Source organism: Elgaria multicarinata, chromosome 3 (genome assembly GCF_023053635.1).
Source record: "Elgaria multicarinata webbii isolate HBS135686 ecotype San Diego chromosome 3, rElgMul1.1.pri, whole genome shotgun sequence".
NCBI lineage: Eukaryota > Metazoa > Chordata > Lepidosauria > Squamata > Anguidae > Elgaria > Elgaria multicarinata.
In genome coordinates this window covers 145,943,097-145,967,819 of record NC_086173.1, presented here as the reverse complement: position 1 = coordinate 145,967,819, position 24,723 = coordinate 145,943,097, and the positions used below count along the sequence as shown (strand labels likewise).

Here is a 24,723-nt window from a genome sequence, read left to right as displayed (position 1 = left end):
TATTTGTACTTTCAAATCTGTCTCCCATACCGTTTTTCCTGAGCTATCCATTAGCCCCTTTTCTAACAATATTTTATATATTTCGCTCATTAACCCTTTTAAGACTATACTTCCTCCTGTACCTTTTTCCTTATTTATTTATTTATTTATTTATTACATTTTTATACCGCCCAATAGCCGAAGCTCTCTGGGCGGTTCACAAAAATTAAAACCACAGTAAAACACCCAACAGGTTAAAACACAATTACGAAATACAATATAAAAAGCGCAACCAGGATAAAACCACACAGCAAAGTTGATATAAGATTAAAATATAGAGTTAAAACAGTAAAATTTAAATTTAAGTTAAAATTAAGTGTTAAAATACTGAGTGAATAAAAAGGTCTTCAGCTGGCGACGAAAGCAGTACAGTGCAGGCGCCAGGCGGACTATTATTTACTATTTACTCCTCAAACTTCGTCATTTCTCTACAAATTCTATTTTCTTTAATTATTATTATTTATTATTATTATTTATATAGCACCATCAATGTACATGGTGCTGTACAGATTACACAGTAAATAGCAAGACCCTGCCGCATAGGCTTACAATCTAATAAAGTTGTAGTAAACAATAAGGAGGGAAAGAGAATGCAAACAGGCACAGGGAAGTGTAAACAGGCACCGGGTAGGGTGAAGCTAACAGTATAGAGTCAGAACAAACTCAATATTTAAAAGCTATAGGGAAAAGAAAAGGTCTGCTCCTGCCTCCAAGTCCTTTATAGCATTGACATTCTGCGTGGTTTTATCAGCTAACACAATAATCCATTTATCTAATTCTTCCGTTTGCTGATCCATTTTTTTAAAAATGATTGCATTATTTTCTGCAATAACACTCTTGATTTCAACTAAGGTAGCTGGCTGACTGCCAGCTGATTTTCCACCTTCGGCCATTTTCTCTTCTGTTGCTGTGTCTGTATCTTCCTGCTCTTCTTCCGAAGCCAATTCTTCCAGATGGGGGAGGTTATGATTACTGGGTCGTTTCCTTGTCCCCTTAACTTTTGCAATTTCCTTTTTAATCTTTCTTTTTATATTCGACATCTTTTCCTCTTCACTTGACTTCTGCTTCAGAACAGTCTCCAGTTTCTTCTTGAGAGGATCCAAGTGACCCTGGAGTTTGGCCTTTAAAAAACAGCAACAACTATTTATTTATTTATTACATTTCTATACCGTCCAATAGCCGGAGCTCTCTGGGTGGTTCACAAAAATGAACTCTGGGCGGTTCAAAAGCTAGAATACATCTTGATGTGTTCAACCATAAAAGTTGTTGCAGCACTTAAATTATTATTATTTTTTTTATAATTTTTTTTTATTTTCTACAATACTTAAACATACACATTACATCACATAAAAAAACACACACAACATACTACATAATTCAGTTGAATACAATATCTTATCTTAATAACATAATCAATACACCTACAGTGCACCCTCCACCACGGGATCTCATTCCTGATTCCAGAATCTCATACTTTCTTCTGCTGGTGGATTCCCACTCCCTTTAGAAAATACAAATATTAGGAACTGTTTCCAAATTCCTTCAAAATCATTTGATTTAGCTATACCTCTTCTCCATTTAATATTACTTGTTAATTTATCATTAATAGCTATATCCCATACTTCTTTATACCATTCTTCAATAGAATATTCCCCTTGTATCTTCCAGTTCCTAGCTATAATTAATCTTGCTGCAGTCAACAAATTCGTTATCAGTTCCTTAATTTCCTTTTTACATTTAAAATCTTCTTCAAATAGCGACAGCAATGCAACTTTTGGTGTTCTTTCTATCTTCATTTCAACAATTTCTTCAATTTCCAAAAACACCATCTTCCACAATTTCTGAACATAGTTACATTCCCACCACATATGCAAATACGTTCCTTTAACCCCACAACCTCTCCAACAATTTTCTGTTTGCTGATTGTTTATCTTGTTCAATCTAACCGGAGTTAGGTACCACCTCCATACAATTTTATAATAATTCTCTTTTATTCCTACTGACATATTTCTCAACGCTCTTTGTTTCCATATTCCCTCCCAACCCTGTTGTCCTATTTGTACCTTCAAATCTGTCTCCCAAACCGTTTTACCCGAGTTATCCATTGTCCCTTTCTCCACCAATATTCTATATATTTCGCTCATCAACCCTTTTAACACTGTTCTTTTCCCCCTTTCCTTATCTTTCTTATCTATTAATTCTTCAAACTTTGTTAATTCTCTACACTCTCCATTATCTCTTACCCACGTTTTAGTCCATTGTTCTAATTGCCTATAATTTAACCAAGTTAACTTTTTATCCTTCAAGACCTCTTCTATGTCCTCTCTTGTACCCATTCCTCTTAACCAATCTCTTAATTTCATTTTATTTTTTTCTATTAAAACTTTGCTTAATCTACTCTTTAATTCCTCCGGGAAATTCTTCAACAATATTACCGGTGACAAGGGAGAGCTGCTCGGAAGCAGCGCTCCTTTATATTTACTCCAAATTTCCCAGTGAAACCTCAAAAGTGGATTATTTATACCTTCCACCCATTTTTTTCCCTTCCATAAAAAAAACATTTTCTAATTTAGTCTCTATGTTACTCATGTTTTTTTCTTCCATCCAATCTAAGTTCCCTAATCCTAAAATTGCCTCCACAATATATCTTAATCTATTGGCTACATAATATAATGTAATATTCGGGAGACCCAATCCTCCCTTTTTTTGACTCAAATACCATTTACTTTTATTTACCCTCGCTTTCTTATCACCATTACAAAAGTTATTTATAATCCTTTGCCAACTTTTTAACTCTAGTTCTGAAATTTTTATTGGTAGCATCCTGAACACAAAATTTATCTTTGCTAAAATCTTCATTTTTATTAATGCTATTCTTCCAAACCAGGATAAATTTAACCATTTATATTTTACCAGTTTTACTAAAATCTCTTTTTTAAAAACATTTAAATTTTCTTTCTCTAAACTCTCTAACTTCTGCGTAATTTTTATTCCCAAATATCTAATCTGAGTCTTAACTCTCATTTCTCTTCCCCTTTCTTCCCAATCTTTCTCTTCTTTTTTAGTATAATTATAGTATAGTACAACATCAATTCTGATTTAGACCAATTTATTTTTAACCCCGTAATATCCTCAAATTCTCTCAGTTGCTGTTTAATTCTCCCCATCTTCTCTATTGGATTCTTTATCGTCAACAAGGTGTCGTCTGCAAACATGTTCAGTTTAATTTCTTTCATACTACCTATTCCTTCAATCTCCTCATCTTCTCGTATTGCATTCGCCAATAATTCCATTACCATTACAAATAGGACTGGTGAGAGCGGACAACCTTGCCTTGTCCCTCTGGCTAGTCGTATCTTATCTGTCACACCATCATTCACTACCACTACGGCTGTATTTTGAGAGTATAACTGTTCTATTATCGCTTTAAATTTATTTCCAAACCCCATTTTATTTAAAACCATCTTTAAAGCTTGCCAGCTCACACAATCAAAAGCCTTGAAAATATCCAATGCCAGAATTCCCGCTTTAACCCTAAACTTATTTATCACCTGAATTGCATTTAATACTCTTCCCACTAAATTAGGCATCTGTCTACCTGCCACAAATCCACATTGGTCCTCCCCTATATATTCCTCTATAAATTTATTCATCCTCCTTGCTAAAATAGTTGAAAAAAGCTTAGCATCCTGATTTATTAATGAAATAGGTCTATATGAGTCAGGGACAGTCAAATCTTTATCTGGTTTTGGTATTAAAATTATTAATGAATGTTCCCATGATTCTGGCGTTCTATCCCCTTCCAGTATGGAATTATACAATTTTATTAATTTTGGTATTAAAATTCCTTTAAAAACCTTATAATATTCTGGTCCTAAACCATCTACCCCCGGTGATTTACCCGGCTTCAAATTCCCAATTACTTCTTCAACTTCTCCTTGAGTTATTGCCTTCTCCATTAACTCTTTATACTCTATTTTTATTCTCTTCTTTGTATATTTTTCTATATACGCTTCCAACTTTTTTTCTTGAGTATCTTTTCCCTTATACAAATCCTGATAAAACTCTTGAAATATCTTTATCTTATCCTTCATTGTGTGACAATACTTCCCTTGTTTATCTTTCAAAATCCCTATCCCATTCCTTGCTTTTTCCTTTTGTGTGAGTCTGGCTAGCAGTTTAGAATTCCTGTTGCTGTTTTCGAAATACTCCCTTTTCATATACATTAAATTCTTTTGAACCTCCTCTAAATTTAAATTTTCTAATTGTTTTTTCTTTGCCTGTATTTCTATTAATTTATGCTTATTTTTGTGTTGCCAATAATCTTCCTCCATTTTCTTAATCTCTTCCTCCAATTGTTTTTGCTCTGCTACTTGTTGTCTTTTTAAATTACACATTTCTCTAATACATATCCCTCTCGTTACTGCCTTCATGGTGTCCCAAACTACTGCCCTTGATGTTCCTCCTTTCTCATTAATTTCCCAAGCCTCCATCAATTCACTTTGTATTTTTTCTACCACTTTATTATATTTTAAAAGTTTTGTGTTTAATTTCCACCTAAACGCTTCCTTGTAATTTTTTTTAACTGTAAATTCTAAACTTAACATTGCATGGTCCATTACCTTTATTACTCCCATTTCCATTTTACACACCTTACTTGCAAACTCTTTTGAAACCATTATATAATCTATTCTAGAGTATGTCTGATGAACTGGGGAGTAATAAGAAAATCCCGGATTCACGCCATTCAGTAAACGCCAACAATCCACATAATCTTTTTCTCTTACTAATTTATTCAATATAGTAATGTTATTTCTTTTTTCCACATTTGTGGGGTTTGATCTATCCAATCTATTATCCATTACCATATTAAAATCCCCAGCTAAAATTAAATATCCTTCCCTAAACTCCTCTATTTCACTAAATAATTTCATAAAAAACTCTCTATGTTTCTCATTAGGAGCATAAACATTTACTAATGTGTATTTCTCACTTTCTATTTGCCCCTTTATCATAAGATATCTACCATTATCATCCTTTCTTACAGTTCTCAATATGAATCCACTTTTTTTTTAAATCAAAATTGCTACTCCATTTTTCTTTGACGTCCCCAATGACTTTTCATAATAAACAGACCACCTTGTCCGGATTTCATTTGCGCCATCAAATTTTTGGTGTGTTTCTTGCAACATAATAATATCCGATCTTTCTTTATTTAACATTTGTTCTATTCTCCTCCTTTTCACGACTGCCCCCAGACCTTTAACATTGAGCGTTGATACTTTAATATTCTTATCCATAATCTTCCTTTTTATTTTCCTTCTGATCCCTCATGCTCTGTGACTCATAAACAAATACAACAACAAATATAAAAATAAAAATAAACCCTAACCCCCCCTTCATCCCCCTCCCACCCCCCCTAATATCCCCCCAACCCCTCTCCCCCCCCCTACTTTCCCCCTCCCCATATCCCCGCAAGTCTATTACTCCGGCCACCTAATTAGGGGAGAGGGGGGAGGCGGTGCCCCGCCACAACGACCCAATCTCTGTATTTAATTACTTATCATATCAATTATCTCATAACAAACATTCCCCTTTACCCCATCCCAGATGCTCCAGCTACAGCTCCATTCTCTTCTCCAGCTCCAACACTTCCATTCTTCATTAACCCCAATCTCTTCAGCAACTCCCTTCCTTGCTCCAAAGAGGTTACTCTATAATCACTCCCAGCGTAAGAAAACTTTAAGAAGACCGGGTAACCCCAACCATATCTCACTGCATTTTTTGTTAATGTTTCAGTTATTTGCTTAACGCTGCGTCTCCATTGGAGTGTTTGCTGACAAAGATCGTTGAATACTTGCACTGCTTTGCCTTTATATTTGATCACGGCCATGGCCCTCAACTTCTTCATTACTAACTCCTTCTTATAATAACTGCCAAATTTCACCAGCAAATTTCTGGATGATCCCTTGTACTTTGCTCCTCCCACTCGGTGAATTCTCTCCAAATCGCTGTCATTTAAATCCAAGCCTGGCATCATGTCGTTGAACCACTTCAAAACTATTTTCCTCAGATCTTCTCCTGGTTCTTCAACAAATTGCTTGATGCGTACGTTACAACGCCGAAGCTCGTCCTGAAGCCGGATCAGCTGTAAATCTTGATCTTTTGATTTTACTTCAGAAGTTTTTTCAAATACTTCCTGTTTGTTTGCAAGAGCTTTAACTTCAACCCCTACTTCCTTTAACTCTCTCTCATTCTGAGCCAGCCTATCAGCTAGCGCCCCCATCCGTGCCTCTGCCTTTTTTTCATTATCAGCAATTTGCTTGCTCAGAGCGGCTTTGGTTTCCAAAATCAGCTTTTTAAGTTCATCCATTGTAACAGAAGAAGTTGGCGCCGTGCCAAAACGTTCCGCCATTTTCACAGACTCGTCTGAGCCTGAAGCTGAATCACTTCCCGAGGACTGTAAATCTTTTTCGACAGGCACTTTCTCAAGACGGGCCAAATTATGATTAGAAGGGTGTGCTCTTTGCCAAGCTGCCTTCCCCGGGGTTTTTTTCTTTCTAATATACGGCATGGATTTATGTTTAAGTTCCGTCAATGTCCGGTTTCCACTTAAATTAGATAGACACTGCAAGTAGGACAAACAATGCAAATTATAATTTTCAGGACTAGTATGATATGCCTCTTCCAACTCTACTATTTTATGATTCTATTTAAGGTGGATTCCTGCACTGAGTAGGGGGTTGGACTTATAGGCTCCTTCCAACTCTACTAATCTATGATTCTATGAGTAGGAGCTTAGGTAGAACCTTTTTTATTTAGTACAAAACCCATTTTGGAGGAAGTTGCATCCTGCCCCAACTTCATAGCCACCAAATTGTCACCTTGGATACAACTGGTATAAACAGATTTCTAGCCTATGTAACAGAATGCAGCAACTTCTGCACATCTTGAATCACTCAGCTTTTACAACTAAAGGAAGAAGAAAAAACCCAAAAGAGTTTATTGAGCATTTTTGCTAAAGTATTAGAAACCAGAGTGTCCAGTGGAGAACTATTGCTCAGCATGTCTCTCATCCTTCTGTCCTCTCCCTCGGGCTCCTACTGACCTACATGCATGCGCAAATGCATCAACACACTTCATCTTTCAAGAGTCTTGAGCTTTCTGTATCTAGTCCACACACCAGTGCTTAAGAAATCTGACCTGCAAAATTCTAGATTCTATAAGTAATAAAAACCCAAAATATCGTAACAGATAAAGCACTTTAAAATGTTATAAGAACACACACATCCAAACATAAAACAAACCACAACTATTAATTGCAAATAAAACATGCATCACTAATCTTTATGCACTAATGGAACATGGAATTCCATAATTGCATAAAATGGAACATGGAATTCCACATGTTGTTAGTACAGATTTTTCTGAAATATAACTTAACTTCGGGAACAAAATGTGAAAAAGTCCATTCATCTTCAAAGCATTAACAAGGGAGCATTAATGCCCTGCTATTGTTTATTGTTGCAGTCCAGATTGTTTATAAATAACATATGAAGTTGCCTTACAAAGCACATACCATAGGTGCTTTTATAACCAAAAGGCACATATTTTGTGGACCACTCTGGAATCTATTTTACATTATTATTATTATTATTATTATTATTATTATTGCATTTATATCCCGCGTGGCATACATCCTCCTCTCCATTTTAACCTCACAACAACAACCCTGTGAGGTAGGTTGGGCTGAGAGTCTGTGACTGACGCAAAGTCACCCAGTGGGTTTCCATGGCCGAGTGGGGTCTAGAACCCGGATCTCCCGACTCCCAGTCCAACACCTTAGCCACTACACCACACTTTAGATATGGAGCAGTATATAAATAAATAGTATGGACTCCTATTGACCAAGTCCAACATTCCCATAGCTCCATCCTTCTACGCACCTTGTATTCTTGCACAACTTCTTCCAGTGGCATGACGCTATGATGTTTATGGGTTCGGGACTCCCTGCACACCACACAGATGGGCTCCTCATCTGTCTCACAGAAAAGTTTGAGGGGCTCCTGGTGTTTCTCACACAGGGTGCTCTCCATACTTGGAGTTTGATCTGCTGCTATAGCAGATGGTGCTCCAGATGAATCCCCTGCTGCTGCCAACTCCACTGCCTCAATTGCTGCCATCACGGGCTTGAAGGGCTGCGGATGCAACTGTCGGATGATCTGCACCATATTGGCCAGCTGAAGGTTGGGGCGGAAGTTGCGATGGGGGAAAGTTTTGCGGCACTGGGGGCAAGTAAAAGCCTGGCGTTGCGGGGGAGTGGGTGGAGTTGCCGGCACAGTATACTCTTCCTCTTCCTCTGGTTCTTCTCCTTCATTCATGATATCCTCAACATCATTATAATTATCAAAGAATAAATCACTCCCCATGGCATCATCCCACATGTCGTCTGAACCAGGGTCTTCGTCCCAGTCTCCTTCGTCCCACAGCTCAGGATCATCATCATCGTACTCCTCCCTGGACACATCCTCATCCTCTTCTCCCATGTCTCCATCATACAAGTATGCCTCATCTTCCAGATCACCATCTTCATCATCGTCCCCATTTTCCTCAGGTCCCAGGTCATCTATTCCTCCATCGTCCACAGCGCCCTCAGAACCAGGCCCATACCCGCCATCTGAGCCAGATGCTCCCACATCATCTCCTTCCTCCTCACTCTGACCTTCACCCGAGCCCCACAGCTTGGTGATGCAGACGCGGCAGAAATTGTGGCCACATCCGATGGACACCGGGTCTATGAAATAGTCTAGGCAGATGGCACAGACTGCCTCCTCATGCAGAGTTGCCATAGGGTTCGGGGGGGCCCTATAGCTACTGCCTGCAGGCTCAGCTGCTGCTGCCATGGAATCCCAAATGCCCCCCTGTGCCTCCCTTCCTAGAACACTTCCCCTCCCTCACAGGCTGCCTTTCCCTGGCCTACTGTCAGTATCCCAGGATTCCAACTCTCTCCTCCTCCCCTCAGAACCTTCTCCAGTCCAATGACACTCGGAAAGACACCCTACAGCTACTTTTCTCCTTCCTGGCCGCAGGTACGTCAGTTCTCCAAGCCCCCCTTGTCCCTGACGAGCTCGCTCTGCCCCTTCCGGCCCCGCTGAAATAATAACAGGCTCGAAGACCGCGACCGAACTCCCACCGCCGAAGTAGCCACGGGACGCTCTATCAGCTGCGACTCTATGGGGATTAAAACGCCTTCACACCGGAACTGAAGGGGAAATTCTAGGAGCCTTTCTAGGCTTCTTCGGCTCGTCTCTATGTTACGACGGCGGGCGGGGCGGCGACCGATGGACACTGAACTGCGCCAGGCTCCGTTTAACGCGTGGCACCTTTCTACCCGCAACCAAATCTCTGTGGTCGGTGGCTGCGTGCGAGGCTGGACGTACATATTTTAAACAGGAGGCGGAGCTGTTAGAGACCCGCTGCGATTTCGACCCGTGAGCATAACGTAAATGACGTCACCACAACGAACGTCGCAATGGTCACTAACAGGAAGGATTCCCGGAAATGCACCGGAAGGCTGTCTTGTGGTTCCAGAAGATTCCACTTCCAAGCTAAGCCGGCACCATAGAGATAGAAAAAGGCTCTTTTTTCATAATTATAGTCGGCCCCCGGAAGTGTCGCTGCATTTGCACACGTTTATCTCACGCCACACTTCCTCTCCCTCCCCTTCCTCTGTGGTCTTTTTAATTGCGGGTTTTTGATTATAAGGTCCTTGGAGGACACCTACTTCCCCAAGTCTTGCCTATGAAACTCCGCAAAGCATCCTGCTGTTTAAATATTATTACATAAAATTTATTCTTCTAAAACAATAAAGCATTGTTAGAACGTCAGTTTTACAGATGGGAACTGAACCCTCCTTAAACATGTAATACGTGGTAGGAAGCGGGCAAAATGGGAGAGTGAGGAAAGAACCATGACTGCAGGAAGAGGAGGGGAAGATGGGTAGACAGCAAAACCTTTTCTTTCTTTTTTTATCTCGTTGGCCTTCATCATGTTTGAAGCAAGGCATGAGAAACAATAAATATAACCGTGTTTGTAGAGGGGACTGGGAGAATAAGTGCAATAATAATGACATGATTGCCTTCATGATTGCTCCTTACAGAAAGATTTAGCTAGAGCAGAAAGAGAATACACGAAACTATCTGCAAGCAGTTTTTCAATAAAACGTTTTGTGGCACCTTGAAGGCGAAGGAATTTACCCACAAGATTCACAAAGTGTTTTTGCTACAACAGACCAAATTGGAAATTGTTACAGTTTTCCAATCGTCAGTTTGCAAAAAAGGCAGGAAGGAATAAGTCTATAAACGATGAGTTAGAATAACCTCTTCAGTGGCTTTTGTTAACCAGCTACAGAACTATCTTGTGTGGAGTTGTACCACAATTTCAGCGTGAGCTTTTATCAGAAATGTACTATATTTTCATTTGGCCAGGGATCAGCAAGAGTTACTGCAACATTATATTCATTTTCTATTAGCTAAGTACATGTCAAATTGACAGGCAGCGCTGGATAGCCAGGTTTCACTAACGAGAGAAGGTGCCCTCCTTCTGCCAGTGCAGCTTGGCATATAGTATCTCCACTTACACTAAACCTAAAGTCATTACAATGCCATGAATAGCTGGTAGGATATAACTGTATATAGAGAAAATGATCTGATTCATATAGGGAGTATTATGAGCAGAACTGCACATTACAAAGTTAAAAAGGTATGGTCTATGAGGAAAGCCATCCAGACTGATAATTGGCCAACTGTTGGGCATGCCAAATTTTCATCTATATGCCACAATTGCTGGAATGTGCTGTCTGGTGGGTAAGATAAAAAACCTGACGTCACCAGGCTGGGAAAAGAGATAATATCTAGGGCTGTATTGTCCATGGCTTTATGGGGAAATAAGTATCTCAAATGCTATAGGGAGCCATAGCAGATCTGGAGACACTAGCAAGACATGCTTCTGTTAATCCCCCCCCTCCCCAAAATGTGTCAGCTCAATTAACAAGCAAAATGTCCTGTTCAAATGGGGTTCAATTTGCTCTAGAGCCAAGCCTCAACACCTTTTTATTTTATTTTAAAACACAAAATAAACATCTTACAAAAAAGAAACAACAACACAACATACTACATACATTGAATAAATGTTGAATACATATATATTGAGTAAATATTAACTATAACCTATCGTATCATTACAAATATAGTCATTCTTAAAATATAAGTGCACCCTCCACCTCGGGATCTATTCCTGCTTCCAAAATCTCATACTTTCTTCCGCTGGCGGTTTCCCACTTCCCTTAGAAAACACAAATATTAGGAACTGTTTCCAAATTCCTTCAAACTCATTTATTTTCGTTATACCTTTCCTCCACTTAATATCACAAGTCAATTTATCATTAATAGCTATATCCCAAACTTCTTTATACCATTCTTCAATAGAATATTCCCCCTGAATCTTCCAGTTCCTAGCTACCATCAATCGTGCTGCAGTCAGCAAACTCGATATCAATTCTTTAATTTCTTTTCCACATTTTAAATCTTCAAATAGTGACAGTAATGCAATTTTTGGTGTTTGTTCTATTTTCATTCCCACTATTTCTTCAATTTCAAAAAACACCATCTTCCATAATCTTTGTACATATTTGCATTCCCACCACATATGTAAATACGTTCCTTTTTCCCCACAACCTCTCCAACAATTTGCTGAATGCTGATTATTTATCTTATTCAATCTAATCGGGGTTAGGTACCACCTCCACAAAATTTTAAAATAATTCTCTTTTATTCTCACTGACATACTTCTCAACACTCTTTGTTTCCACAGTCCCTCCCAGCTCTGTTGCCCTATTTGTACTTTCAAATCTGTCTCCCATACCGTTTTTCCTGAGCTATCCATTAGCCCCTTTTCTAACAATATTTTATATATTTCGCTCATTAACCCTTTTAAGACTATACTTCCTCCTGTACCTTTTTCCTTATTTATTTATTTATTTATTTATTACATTTTTATACCGCCCAATAGCCGAAGCTCTCTGGGCGGTTCACAAAAATTAAAACCACAGTAAAACACCCAACAGGTTAAAACACAATTACGAAATACAATATAAAAAGCGCAACCAGGATAAAACCACACAGCAAAGTTGATATAAGATTAAAATATAGAGTTAAAACAGTAAAATTTAAATTTAAGTTAAAATTAAGTGTTAAAATACTGAGTGAATAAAAAGGTCTTCAGCTGGCGACGAAAGCAGTACAGTGCAGGCGCCAGGCGGACTATTATTTACTATTTACTCCTCAAACTTCGTCATTTCTCTACAAATTCTATTTTCTTTAATCCACTTTTTATTCCATTGTTCTAATTGCCTATACGCTAACCAAGATAATTTTTTCTCCTTTAACAGCTCTTCCATATCTTCTCTTGTATTTATATCTCTTAACCAATCCTTTAATTTCATTTTGTTTTTCTCTTTTAATATTTTACTTAATCTACCCTTCAGTTCCTCTGGGAAATTCTTTAACATTATTACCGGTGACAAGGGAGAGTTGCTCGGAAGCAGCTTCCCTTTAAATTTACTCCAAATTTCCCATTGAGACCTCAGGAGTGGATTATCTATACTTTCAACCCACTTTCTCCCTCGTTCCTTAAAAAAAAAACATTTTCCAGACTCATCTCTACATTACATGTAGTTTTATCCTCCATCCAATCTAAATCTCCTACTCCTATAATTGCTTCTACAATATGTCTTAACCTGTTTGCTGCATAGTATAATTTTATATTTGGGAGACCCAATCCTCCCTTTTTTTGGCTTAAATACCATTTATTCTTATTTACCCTCGCTTTCTTATCTCCGTTACAATATTTGTTAATAATATTTTGCCAACTTTTTATCTCAACTTCTGAAATTTTTATTGGTAACATCCTAAACACAAAATTAATCTTTGCTAAAATCTTCATTTTTATTAATGCTATTCTTCCAAACCAAGATAAATTTAATCTTTTATATTTTTCCAATTTTTCTAATACCTCTTTTTTTAACCTCGTTAAATTCTCCTTTTCTAAATTATCTAGGTTTTTTGTAATTTTAATTCCCAAATATCTAATCTGTTCCTTAACTCTCATTTCTATTCCCTTACGTTCCCATTCCTTTTCTTCCTTCTTAGTATGATTAAACAAAATCATCTCTGATTTGGACCAATTTATTCTTAATCCTGTAACTTCTTCAAATTCTCTCAATTGTTGTTTAATTCTATCTATTTTTCTTATTGGATTCTTAATAGTCAGAAGGGTATCATCCGCAAACATATTCAATTTTATTTCCCTTACATCTCCAATTCCTTCTATTTCTCCATCATCTCTTATTGCGTTCGCCAATACTTCCATGACCATTACAAACAGGACCGGCGAGAGCGGACATCCTTGTCTTGTACCTCTGGCTAGTCGTATCTTTTCAGTGAGTCCATCGTTTACCACCACTACAGCTGTATTTTGGGAATATAACTGTTCTATTATAGTTTTAAATTTATTTCCAAATCCCATTTTATCTAAAATAATCTTTAATGCCTGCCAGCTCATACAATCAAAAGCCTTAAAACTATCCAATGCCAAAATTCCTGCCTTGATCTTTGATTTTTTTATCGCGTGTATTACATTTAAAACTCTTCCCACTAAACTATGCATCTGCCTCCCCGCCACAAATCCACATTGATCTTCTCCTATATATTCTGATATAAATTTATTTAACCGTTTAGCCAAAATAGATGAAAAAATTTTAGCATCCTGATTTATTAATGAAATAGGTCTATATGAATCGGGGATAATCATATCTTTGTCTGGTTTTGGAATTAATATTATCAATGAATGTTCCCATGATTCTGGTATCTTCTCTCCTGATAATATAGCGTTATAAAGTTTCAATAATTTCGGAACTAATAACTCCTTAAAAACTAAGCCATCTGCTCCCGGTGATTTACCCACTTTCAAATTATCAATTACATCTTCAACTTCTCTTTGAGTTATTACCCTCTCCATTTGCTCTTTATGTACTATTTTTATTCCTTTCTTTATATAGCTTCCTATATAATCCTCCAACTTCTTTTTTTGAATTTCTTTACCCTTATATAATTCCTGATAAAATTTCTGAATTTTTTTTATTTTATCCTTCATTGTATGACAATAATTCCCTTGATTATCCTTCAATGCTCCTATCCCGTTTCTCGCTTTTTCCTTTTGTGTGAGTCTGGCAAGCAATCTAGAATTCTTATTGCTATTTTCAAAATACTCCCTTTTCATATACATTAAATTTTTTTGAACCTCCTCTAAATTTAGATTTTCTAATTGTTTCTTCTTAGCTTGTATTTCTAATAATTTATATTTATTTTTACCCTGCCAATATTCTTCCTCCAAACTTCTAATTTCTATCTCTAGCTTCTCCTGCTCTGCATACTGTTGTCTTTTTAAATTACACATTTCTCTAATACAGATTCCTCTTACTACAGCATTCATGGTGTCCCAGACGACTGACCCAGCTGTTCCTCCCTTTTCATTAATTTCCCAGGACTCTGACAATTCCCTCTTAATTTTTTCTACCACTTTATTGTATTTCAATATTTTTGTGTTCATTTTCCACCTGTATTATTATTATTATTATTATTTATTTATATAGCACCATCAATGTACATGGTGCTGTACAGATTACACAGTAAATAGCAAGACCCTGCCGCATAGGCTTACAATCTAATAAAGTTGTAGTAAACAATAAGGAGGGAAAGAGAATGCAAACAGGCACAGGGAAGTGTAAACAGGCACCGGGTAGGGTGAAGCTAACAGTATAGAGTCAGAACAAACTCAATATTTAAAAGCTATAGGGAAAAGAAAAGGTCTGCTCCTGCCTCCAAGTCCTTTATAGCATTGACATTCTGCGTGGTTTTATCAGCTAACACAATAATCCATTTATCTAATTCTTCCGTTTGCTGATCCATTTTTTTAAAAATGATTGCATTATTTTCTGCAATAACACTCTTGATTTCAACTAAGGTAGCTGGCTGACTGCCAGCTGATTTTCCACCTTCGGCCATTTTCTCTTCTGTTGCTGTGTCTGTATCTTCCTGCTCTTCTTCCGAAGCCAATTCTTCCAGATGGGGGAGGTTATGATTACTGGGTCGTTTCCTTGTCCCCTTAACTTTTGCAATTTCCTTTTTAATCTTTCTTTTTATATTCGACATCTTTTCCTCTTCACTTGACTTCTGCTTCAGAACAGTCTCCAGTTTCTTCTTGAGAGGATCCAAGTGACCCTGGAGTTTGGCCTTTAAAAAACAGCAACAACTATTTATTTATTTATTACATTTCTATACCGTCCAATAGCCGGAGCTCTCTGGGTGGTTCACAAAAATGAACTCTGGGCGGTTCAAAAACTAGAATACATCTTGATGTGTTCAACCATAAAAGTTGTTGCAGCACTTAAATTAGATAGACACTGCAAGTAGGACAAACAATGCAAATTATAATTTTCAGGACTAGTATGATATGCCTCTTCCAACTCTACTATTTTATGATTCTATTTAAGGTGGATTCCTGCACTGAGTAGGGGGTTGGACTCAATGGCCTTATAGGCTCCTTCCAACTCTACTAATCTATGATTCTATGAGTAGGAGCTTAGGTAGAACCTTTTTTATTTAGTACAAAACCCATTTTGGAGGAAGTTGCATCCTGCCCCAACTTCATAGCCACCAAATTGTCACCTTGGATACAACTGGTATAAACAGATTTCTAGCCTATGTAACAGAATGCAGCAACTTCTGCACATCTTGAATCACTCAGCTTTTACAACTAAAGGAAGAAGAAAAAACCCAAAAGAATTTATTGAGCATTTCTGCTAAAGTATTAGAAACCAGAGTGTCCAGTGGAGAACTATTACTCAGCATGTCTCTCATCCTTCTGTCCTCTCCCTCGGGCTCCTACTGACCTACATGCATGCGCAAATGCATCAACACACTTCATCTTTCAAGAGTCTTGAGCTTTCTGTATCTAGTCCACACACCAGTGCTTAAGAAATCTGACCTGCAAAATTCTAGATTCTATAAGTAATAAAAACCCAAAATATCGTAACAGATAAAGCACTTTAAAATGTTATAAGAACACACACATCCAAACATAAAACAAACCACAACTATTAATTGCAAATAAAACATGCATCACTAATCTTTATGCACTAATGGAACATGGAATTCCATAATTGCATAAAATGGAATTGCATAAAATGGAACATGGAATTCCACATGTTGTTAGCACAGATTTTTCTGAAATATAACTTAACTTCAGGAACAAAATGTGAAAAAGTCCATTCATCTTCAAAGCATTAACAAGGGAGCATTAATGCCCTGCTATTGTTTATTGTTGCAGTCTAGATTGTTAATAAATAACATATGAAGTTGCCTTACAAAGCACATACCATAGGTGCTTTTATAACCAAAAGGCACATATTTTGTGGACCACTCTGGAATCTATTTTACATTATTATTATTATTATTATTATTATTATTATTATTATTATTATTGCATTTATATCCCGCGTGGCATACATCCTCCTCTCCATTTTAACCTCACAACAACAACCCTGTGAGGTAGGTTGGGCTGAGAGTCTGTGACTGACGCAAAGTCACCCAGTGGGTTTCCATGGCCGAGTGGGGTCTAGAACCCGGATCTCCCGACTCCCAGTCCAACACCTTAGCCACTACACCACACTTTAGATATGGAGCAGTATATAAATAAATAGTATGGACTCCTATTGACCAAGTCCAACATTCCCATAGCTCCATCCTTCTACGCACCTTGTATTCTTGCACAACTTCTTCCAGTGGCATGACGCTATGATGTTTATGGGTTCGGGACTCCCTGCACACCACACAGATGGGCTCCTCATCTGTCTCACAGAAAAGTTTGAGGGGCTCCTGGTGTTTCTCACACAGGGTGCTCTCCATACTTGGAGTTTGATCTGCTGCTATAGCAGATGGTGCTCCAGATGAATCCCCTGCTGCTGCCAACTCCACTGCCTCAATTGCTGCCATCACGGGCTTGAAGGGCTGCGGATGCAACTGTCGGATGATCTGCACCATATTGGCCAGCTGAAGGCTGGGGCGGAAGTTGCGATGGGGGAAAGTTTTGCGGCACTGGGGGCAAGTAAAAGCCTGGCGTTGCGGGGGAGTGGGTGGAGTTGCCGGCACAGTATACTCTTCCTCTTCCTCTGGTTCTTCTCCTTCATTCATGATATCCTCAACATCATTATAATTATCAAAGAATAAATCTGAACCAGGGTCTTCGTCCCAGTCTCCTTCGTCCCACAGCTCAGGATCATCATCATCGTACTCCTCCCTGGACACATCCTCATCCTCTTCTCCCATGTCTCCATCATACAAGTATGCCTCATCTTCCAGATCACCATCTTCATCATCGTCCCCATTTTCCTCAGGTCCCAGGTCATCTATTCCTCCATCGTCCACAGCGCCCTCAGAACCAGGCCCATACCCGCCATCTGAGCCAGATGCTCCCACATCATCTCCTTCCTCCTCACTCTGACCTTCACCCGAGCCCCACAGCTTGGTGATGCAGACGCGGCAGAAATTGTGGCCACATCCGATGGACACCGGGTCTATGAAATAGTCTAGGCAGATGGCACAGACTGCCTCCTCATGCAGAGTTGCCATAGGGTTCGGGGGGGCCCTATAGCTACTGCCTGCAGGCTCAGCTGCTGCTGCCATGGAATCCCAAATGCCCCCCTGTGCCTCCCTTCCTAGAACACTTCCCCTCCCTCACAGGCTGCCTTTCCCTGGCCTACTGTCAGTATCCCAGGATTCCAACTCTCTCCTCCTCCCCTCAGAACCTTCTCCAGTCCAATGACACTCGGAAAGACACCCTACAGCTACTTTTCTCCTTCCTGGCCGCAGGTACGTCAGTTCTCCAAGCCCCCCTTGTCCCTGACGAGCTCGCTCTGCCCCTTCCGGCCCCGCTGAAATAATAACAGGCTCGAAGACCGCGACCGAACTCCCACCGCCGAAGTAGCCACGGGACGCTCTATCAGCTGCGACTCTATGGGGATTAAAACGCCTTCACACCGGAACTGAAGGGGAAATTCTAGGAGCCTTTCTAGGCTTCTTCGGCTCGTCTCTATGTTACGACGGCGGGCGGGGCGGCGACCGATGGACACTGAACTGCGCCAGGCTCCGTTTAACGCGTGGCACCTTTCTACCCGCAACCAAATCTCTGTGGTCGGTGGCTGCGAGCGAGGCTGGACGTACATATTTTAAACAGGAGGCGGAGACCCGTGAGCATAACGTAAATGACGTCACCACAACGAACGTCGCAATGGTCACTAACAGGAAGGATTCCCGGAAATGCACCGGAAGGCTGTCTTGTGGTTCCAGAAGATTCCACTTCCAAGCTAAGCCGGCACCATAGAGATAGAAAAAGGCTCTTTTTTACATAATTATGGTCGGCCCCCGGAAGTGTCGCTGCATTTGCACACGTTTATCTCACGCCACACTTCTTCTCCCTCCCCTTCCTCTGTGGTCTTTTTAATTGCGGGTTTTTGATTATAAGGTCTTTGGAGGACACCTACTTCCCCAAGTCTTGCCTATGAAACTCCGCAAAGCATCCTGCTGTTTAAATATTATTACATAAAATTTATTCTTCTAAAACAATAAAGCATTGTTAGAATGTCAGTTTTACAGATGGGAACTGAACCCTCCTTAAACATGTAATACGTGGTAGGAAGCGGGCAAAATGGGAGAGTGAGGAAAGAACCATGACTGCAGGAAGAGGAGGGGAAGATGGGTAGACAGCAAAACCTTTTCTTTCTTTTTTTATCTCGTTGGCCTTCATCGTGTTTGAAGCAAGGCATGAGAAACAATAAATATAACCTTAACACCTTTTTAAGCATCTAAACCTACACCTATTAGAACACTTTCTACTTGGGGCAGGAGTGGGGTGGGGGTTTAACAGAAGCATGTCTTGCAAAAATCAACAGATACCATTTTTCCTGGCATGTAGATGTAGAGTTGGAGAGAACTCCATCTGTGAAAAAGTTCTGATGTTTAACACACAGCGATGAAAGATGCAGAGCTCTCCGAGGCAACTGGTTGCAGCCTGATAACCTGGTGTGTTAGCATTATCCACACCATTTTTTCTCTCCTCATTTTTTTTTTAGTATTGGAAACTTTTTCCTCCTAGGCTCCTGTACTTTTAATAGCAGCTTGCGTTTATTGCTGGAGATGGTCACAAATCTCTGTTCAAGGTCACTTCATATATGTTTTTTCCCCTTTTTTAAAACTGTGGTAATATTCATAATACTTAGGAATATGGAACAAACTATGAGGGAGGGAGAACTAATTCGTACATCTTTGTGTGTGAAAATCATGACATACCTCTTTTATTGCATGCACACATTGGAAAGTTGTGGTTGTCAGCTGCCTTCCCATTGACTGATTCTCATGAAACATACTTCATTGGAAAGCTCTTGACATGCAGAGTCCAAGAATAACAACAGATTTCAATATAATTCAAAGTCAGGAGTTAATTTATGTCTATAAAGCTTTTTTTAAGGCTATCTTCTATAACAATGTACTGTAAAGTTTTATTTTTAATATTAAAAATGTCAAGTATAATTAAATAATGAATTGCAAATTGGAGCAAAATGAAATATGCACATAAAAAAGGCTATGTACATCTTTATAAACACAGCTGCAGGCCAAAGTACAATGATAAATAAATCAAGAAGGGATTAAGAGACACCTACAGTTAAAAGTAACCCAGTCAAAGTTTAGTTGTTACTCAGAAAGGGAGTCTCCAGCTGTTAAATTTAACAAAATAACATTAAAAAGTATCTGTATATAGGCAGTAAGCCTATATACACCAGTTCCTGGGGAATATGGGCTGTAGAGTGCTTTTGCACTTGTGTCCTGCCTGTGTGTTGCTGGTCGACAGCGAGTTGGCCACTGTGTGAACAGAGTGCTGGACTAGATGGGCTCTTGGTCTGATCCAGTATGGCTCTTGTTATGTTCATATGTACATCTTTAGTTAAGTCAAACCTTTTGTTACATTTGATTATTCTCTGTGAATTGTGTACATATAGCAAAAGGGTCATGTATGCAGTTTTCACAGGATTTTTCCAGCATAGGTGATGGGGGGCAAGGGGGGAGTAAAGCATCACACCCCTACCTCTTTCACCCATATTTCACATATGCCCCATTGAACATAGTGGGACTGAGGTGAATAAGTCAACAATAGTCAGAAGAAGCAACAGCAGGGCTAGGAGGCTTCCAGGGTGGGTGGCAGTGATATTGGAGTGTGGGCCTCAGCAGGTGCCCTATGATGCCAATCCTTGATGTTGGCCCCACATAAAAACCTTATATGATGGACATAAGTACAAAGAAAAAAATTCTGTAATGGCATATTTGCTAAAGCTGAGAGCTAAACAAAATCAGAGAGCTGAACAGGTAGCAACAAACCTATCTAGCAGCAGAGCTCTCTTTATGGCAGGTTTTGCCAAAGGTCAGTCTGCTTTCAATCCCAAGACCGTACCCTGGAATAATGTGAAATAAGAAAACATGAAAGGGCCTCTGAGCCTGTGCAGAGTGTGTTCTTTTCATCACTGTGGAACTTCAGAGAGTTAAAGGGGAGGACTTCCAGATCAGGAGGTTGCTGGTTCCATGGGGAAAAAAATTGAGCTCCTCCAGCACCTTCCCCCTGCCCACCGCCAATTTAGCCCTGCTGCCTATCAAGGTGTTTCCTGACCAAACCCTGCCATGCTTTTGTTGTTTTTAAATCCCAAGGCAACAAGTGATGCATAATGTGGATTTGGGCGAACAGTTTCCCTCTAAGACAGCCTTCCCATACCAGGTGCCCTCAGAATATCTTGGAATTCAACTCCCATCATTTCCCAGACACCATAGCCAATGGCCATTTGGGCTGGGGATGATGGGAAGTGTAGTATAACACCTTTTCTGATGGGCACCTGGCTTGCTTTAGGACATCTTGCACTGAGTTTCTGTAGGGGAAGAGCGCCCCTGCCTTCCAAGGCTTAGTAAGAACTAGAGCTGTGCACAAGTGACCTCTCAAAATTCTCCACCCTTTTTGTATTAGGGTGTATTGTCTACATGTTTCTTCCTAGTACACATCTCACCATCACTCAACAGTCTCCTAGGCTGCCTACACTTCCTGATCTGAAAAGGCCCTACGGGGAGGAATAAATTCATGATAGCTTCCCTTGAGCAGGAAGTGCAGAAAGCCAAGGAGGCTACAGGCTGTCAGAGAGATAATTGTACAATGAAATACAGGGCACTTGTGCCCACTCCGCAACCATCTCATAGGTAAAGTAAGCACAAGAACACTGAACCAAACCCATGAGAATTTCTCCGAAATTTCTTCTCCTTTGAATTTCTTTTCGAAAGCAATTTCTTTTCTATCAAATTGAATGAGAACGGTCGAAATTCTCATGGGAGAACATTTTGGCACAGCACTAGTAAGAACATTAACGCTCCTGTAGATCGCAGGGTTCCAATGCATTTCCCAATGTAATATACTGTATCAGGATATTAATGCCCTGGTTGGAAACTGTCCCTTGTTGTACTCCAGGTCTGAGGCTTCCCACATCTCAGGCACAGCTGAATCTCGCTGCCGTTTTGGCTGGCAGGATACTCTGAGGTTTCTCTATTCTATTGGTTAGCTGGTTTTGAAACTTGTATAGTGGTAACGAACTGCAAAATCATTTTTACCGATAGCTTGTCTCCAATTGTAGAGTGTTGTAGCTTATACAGAAAAGGTGGTAGCCAGCTGGTTTCTGTAGTGTAGTGGTTATCACGTTCGCCTCACACGCGAAAGGTCCCCGGTTCGAAACCGGGCAGAAACAGCATGCTGACTTTTTTTCCCCCCGGGCTCCACTATACTCTTCAAATATTTTCTCACAAAAATATTGCCCTGGATACGTAATATGTAAAAGCAACAAAGCTAAGTGCTGATCACACATGCTTCAAATAAGCAGTGTTTCAGGATTCTAATTATAAAGTTATGATTACTGCAACATCAACAGTGAAAATCTAGGAGGAATGAACGATAACTTGTGAAGACGAGAGAAAAAATCAAGAGGAATCTTGGGATGAGCTGAAAAATGGATTGTATTATTTTGAGGCAGGGAGCTTCGGCTATTGGGCGGTCTAAAAATGCAAAAAGTAAAATAAAAATAAAATAATAAGCGAAAGAAAAATGGCATCAACAACGCTTTGACATAATTAATCCAGCTGTATCACATGCATATTGGAATGTGCTTTAAACTTTGCTTTTTAGAGCAACACCCATCCGTAGTAGGCTAGCTTTTTATTATGTATAGGAACATTAGCGTCAAAAATTGAACACGAAGGTGTAGCGACTGCACTAATTGCAAAGTAAGTACAGCATTTGCTGTTATACTTATCAGTTGCCCGGCTAGCTCAGTCGGTAGAGCATGAGACTCTTAATCTCAGGGTCGTGGGTTCGAGCCCCACGTTGGGCGCAACATAATTTTTAAGTCCTTCCAGTCTGTTTCTCTGTGTTATAGCAAGGACAGACCCTCTGAACATCGATGAGCTTTGTGGTTTTCAATAGCAATTTATAATGAAAATAAAAAGCGAATTATTTCACTTCTTTCCCTTTTTCATTCCTGAATAACGATTTACTAATCCAGCATAGTTCATGTTTCCCCATCCTTGTTTGTGAAACGGAGCAGTAAATACGCGAGCATTGGAGGAGATAATAAAGGGGCGCTCTCTTCCTTGTACCCGTTTTTGCCGTTTTTTGTTGCCCCCAGCAAATCAATCGCTAGTTGGACGCTTCATTTTTTTATCGCTCTTCAGAATGCTTTAATTTTTGTCAGGGCTCAGCTCCGGTATATAATCGGAGCCAAGACGTAGTCTTGAGGCATATATTTTTCATTTCATTTATTACATTTCTATATCCCCCATTTAGCCAAAGCTCCTTCGACGGTTTACAAAGTTTAAAAACCATAACAATACAATATTGTACATAATAATATAAATCCGTTTACATACAAACATGTAAATAGAGAGAACACACACTCACACACCCTAAACAATAAATTTAAACCATCAGCAACAATATGGAACAATAATGGGGCGGGGGGGGAGTGTTCCCAAGTGCAGAGTGAGCCTTGAACACTACTAGTATTCATATTCAAGGATTAGAGGAAGGGATTTTCAGAGCAGATCGTGTGACCTGCAAGAATGTTTGGATTTTTAGACAATGGTGCACTTAGATAATTTTAAATTCCTACTTAGAGTATATCTATTGAAATGTATGGGACTTCAGTTACTAATCTTTTACTCTAAGTAGGACTTATTATTATTATATTTATTTATTTTTATCCCGCCTTTTGCCCAATGCTGGGCCTCAAGGCGGCCTTACAAAGTTTAAAATATACATGGGGGGGGGGGGAGCAAAACCATAAACAATTAAAAAATACACAACAAAATTATAAGACATTAACATAGATGGAGGGCCAGATTATCCTCCAAAGGCCTGCTGGAACAAAAAAGTTTTAGCCTGCTTCCGAAAGCCCATCAAGGAGGGAGCCAGCCTAGCTTCCCCGGGAAGAGAGTTCCAGAGCACCGGAGCAGCCACCGAGAAGGCCCTCTCCCATGTTCCCACCAAGCGTGCCTGTGAAGAAGGTGGGACTGAAAGAAGGGCTTCTCCAGAAGATCTCAAAGCACGGGCAGGTTCATAAGGGAGAATACGTTCTTTCAAATAACCTGGACCCGAACCATATAGAGCTTTATAGGTCATAACCAGCACTTTGAATTGTGCCCGGAAACAGACTGGAAGCCGGTGGAGCTGTTTTAACAGGGGGGTTGTGTGCTCCCTGTAACCAGCCCCGGTCAACACTCTGGCTGCAGCTCTTTGAACCAGCTGGAGTTTCCGAACACTCTTCAAAGGCAGCCCCATGTAGAGCGCGTTACAGTAATCCAATCGGGATGTAACTAAGGCATATGTCACCGTGGCCAGGTCTGACATCTCTAGAAACGGGCGCAGCTGGCGCACTAGCTTTAACCAAATGAACTCCTGGCCACCACCGAAACCTGGGCATCCAGGCTCAGGGCTGAATCCAGAAGTACACCCAAGCTGCGGACCTGCGTCTTCAGGGGGAGTGTAACCCCATCCAACACAAGCTGAATCCCTATTCCCTGATCTGCCTTTCGACTGACCAGGAGCACCTCTGTCTTATCTGGATTAAGCTTCAATTTGTTCGCCCTCATCCAATCCATTACTGTGGGTGGGTTGAGCTTTGAACTGAGTAGCCTTACTAGGGGACCTTCTGTAGATCGTAACTTGCATTACTTCACTCTCTTCAAAATGTGGTGAGCCAGCCTTGCTTCGTTCGCGGGCCCTCGTACATGAGTGAGGCCCCCCGGACTTCTGCTCTAAAGTCCTTCCCTGACCGCCCAACAGAGTTCCAAGCGCTCAAAGCATCCAGCCCAAATAGAACTACAATTCCCAGAGTGCCCTGCCCGGAGCCCTTCCACCTCTTTGCCACCAAGACTACATTTCCCAAGGTGCTTATCGGGGGCGACACAAAAGGCCACAGGAATTCGGCCGGAC

The 24,723-nt window shown here is 40.0% G+C and overlaps 2 protein-coding genes and 2 non-coding genes across 5 annotated transcripts; 2 read left to right on the top strand and 2 right to left on the bottom strand.

The window, feature by feature from the left end:
* Positions 1–554: 554 nt before the first annotated feature.
* On the bottom strand, positions 555–9,244 carry LOC134395917 (E3 ubiquitin-protein ligase TRIM41-like). 2 transcript variants are annotated; one of them, XM_063122164.1, is made up of 2 exons: positions 7,986–9,244; positions 555–1,160 (listed from the first exon to the last, which is right to left on the bottom strand). In XM_063122164.1, the coding sequence occupies exons 1-2, from the start codon at positions 8,940–8,942 to the stop codon at positions 717–719; spliced, it is 1,401 nt and encodes a 466-aa protein (XP_062978234.1). In that variant the 5' UTR covers positions 8,943–9,244; the 3' UTR covers positions 555–716. The 2 variants fall into 2 exon arrangements, with proteins under 2 accessions (XP_062978234.1, XP_062978233.1); XM_063122163.1 differs by lacking the exon at positions 555–1,160 and adding an exon at positions 5,593–6,667.
* A 5,692-nt stretch (positions 9,245–14,936) lies between these two features.
* LOC134395936 (E3 ubiquitin-protein ligase TRIM41-like) lies at positions 14,937–18,142 on the bottom strand. Its single transcript, XM_063122212.1, has 2 exons — positions 16,914–18,142; positions 14,937–15,389 (listed from the first exon to the last, which is right to left on the bottom strand). Exons 1-2 carry the CDS (start codon positions 17,838–17,840, stop codon positions 14,946–14,948), a joined length of 1,371 nt encoding a protein of 456 aa, XP_062978282.1. The 5' UTR covers positions 17,841–18,142; the 3' UTR covers positions 14,937–14,945.
* Positions 18,143–21,912: 3,770 nt separating this feature from the next.
* On the top strand, positions 21,913–21,985 carry TRNAV-CAC (transfer RNA valine (anticodon CAC)). The gene has a single exon. It is a non-coding gene; the product is annotated as a tRNA-Val (tRNA).
* Positions 21,986–22,551: 566 nt separating this feature from the next.
* Positions 22,552–22,624, top strand: TRNAK-CUU (transfer RNA lysine (anticodon CUU)). The gene has a single exon. It is a non-coding gene; the product is annotated as a tRNA-Lys (tRNA).
* Positions 22,625–24,723: the final 2,099 nt, after the last annotated feature.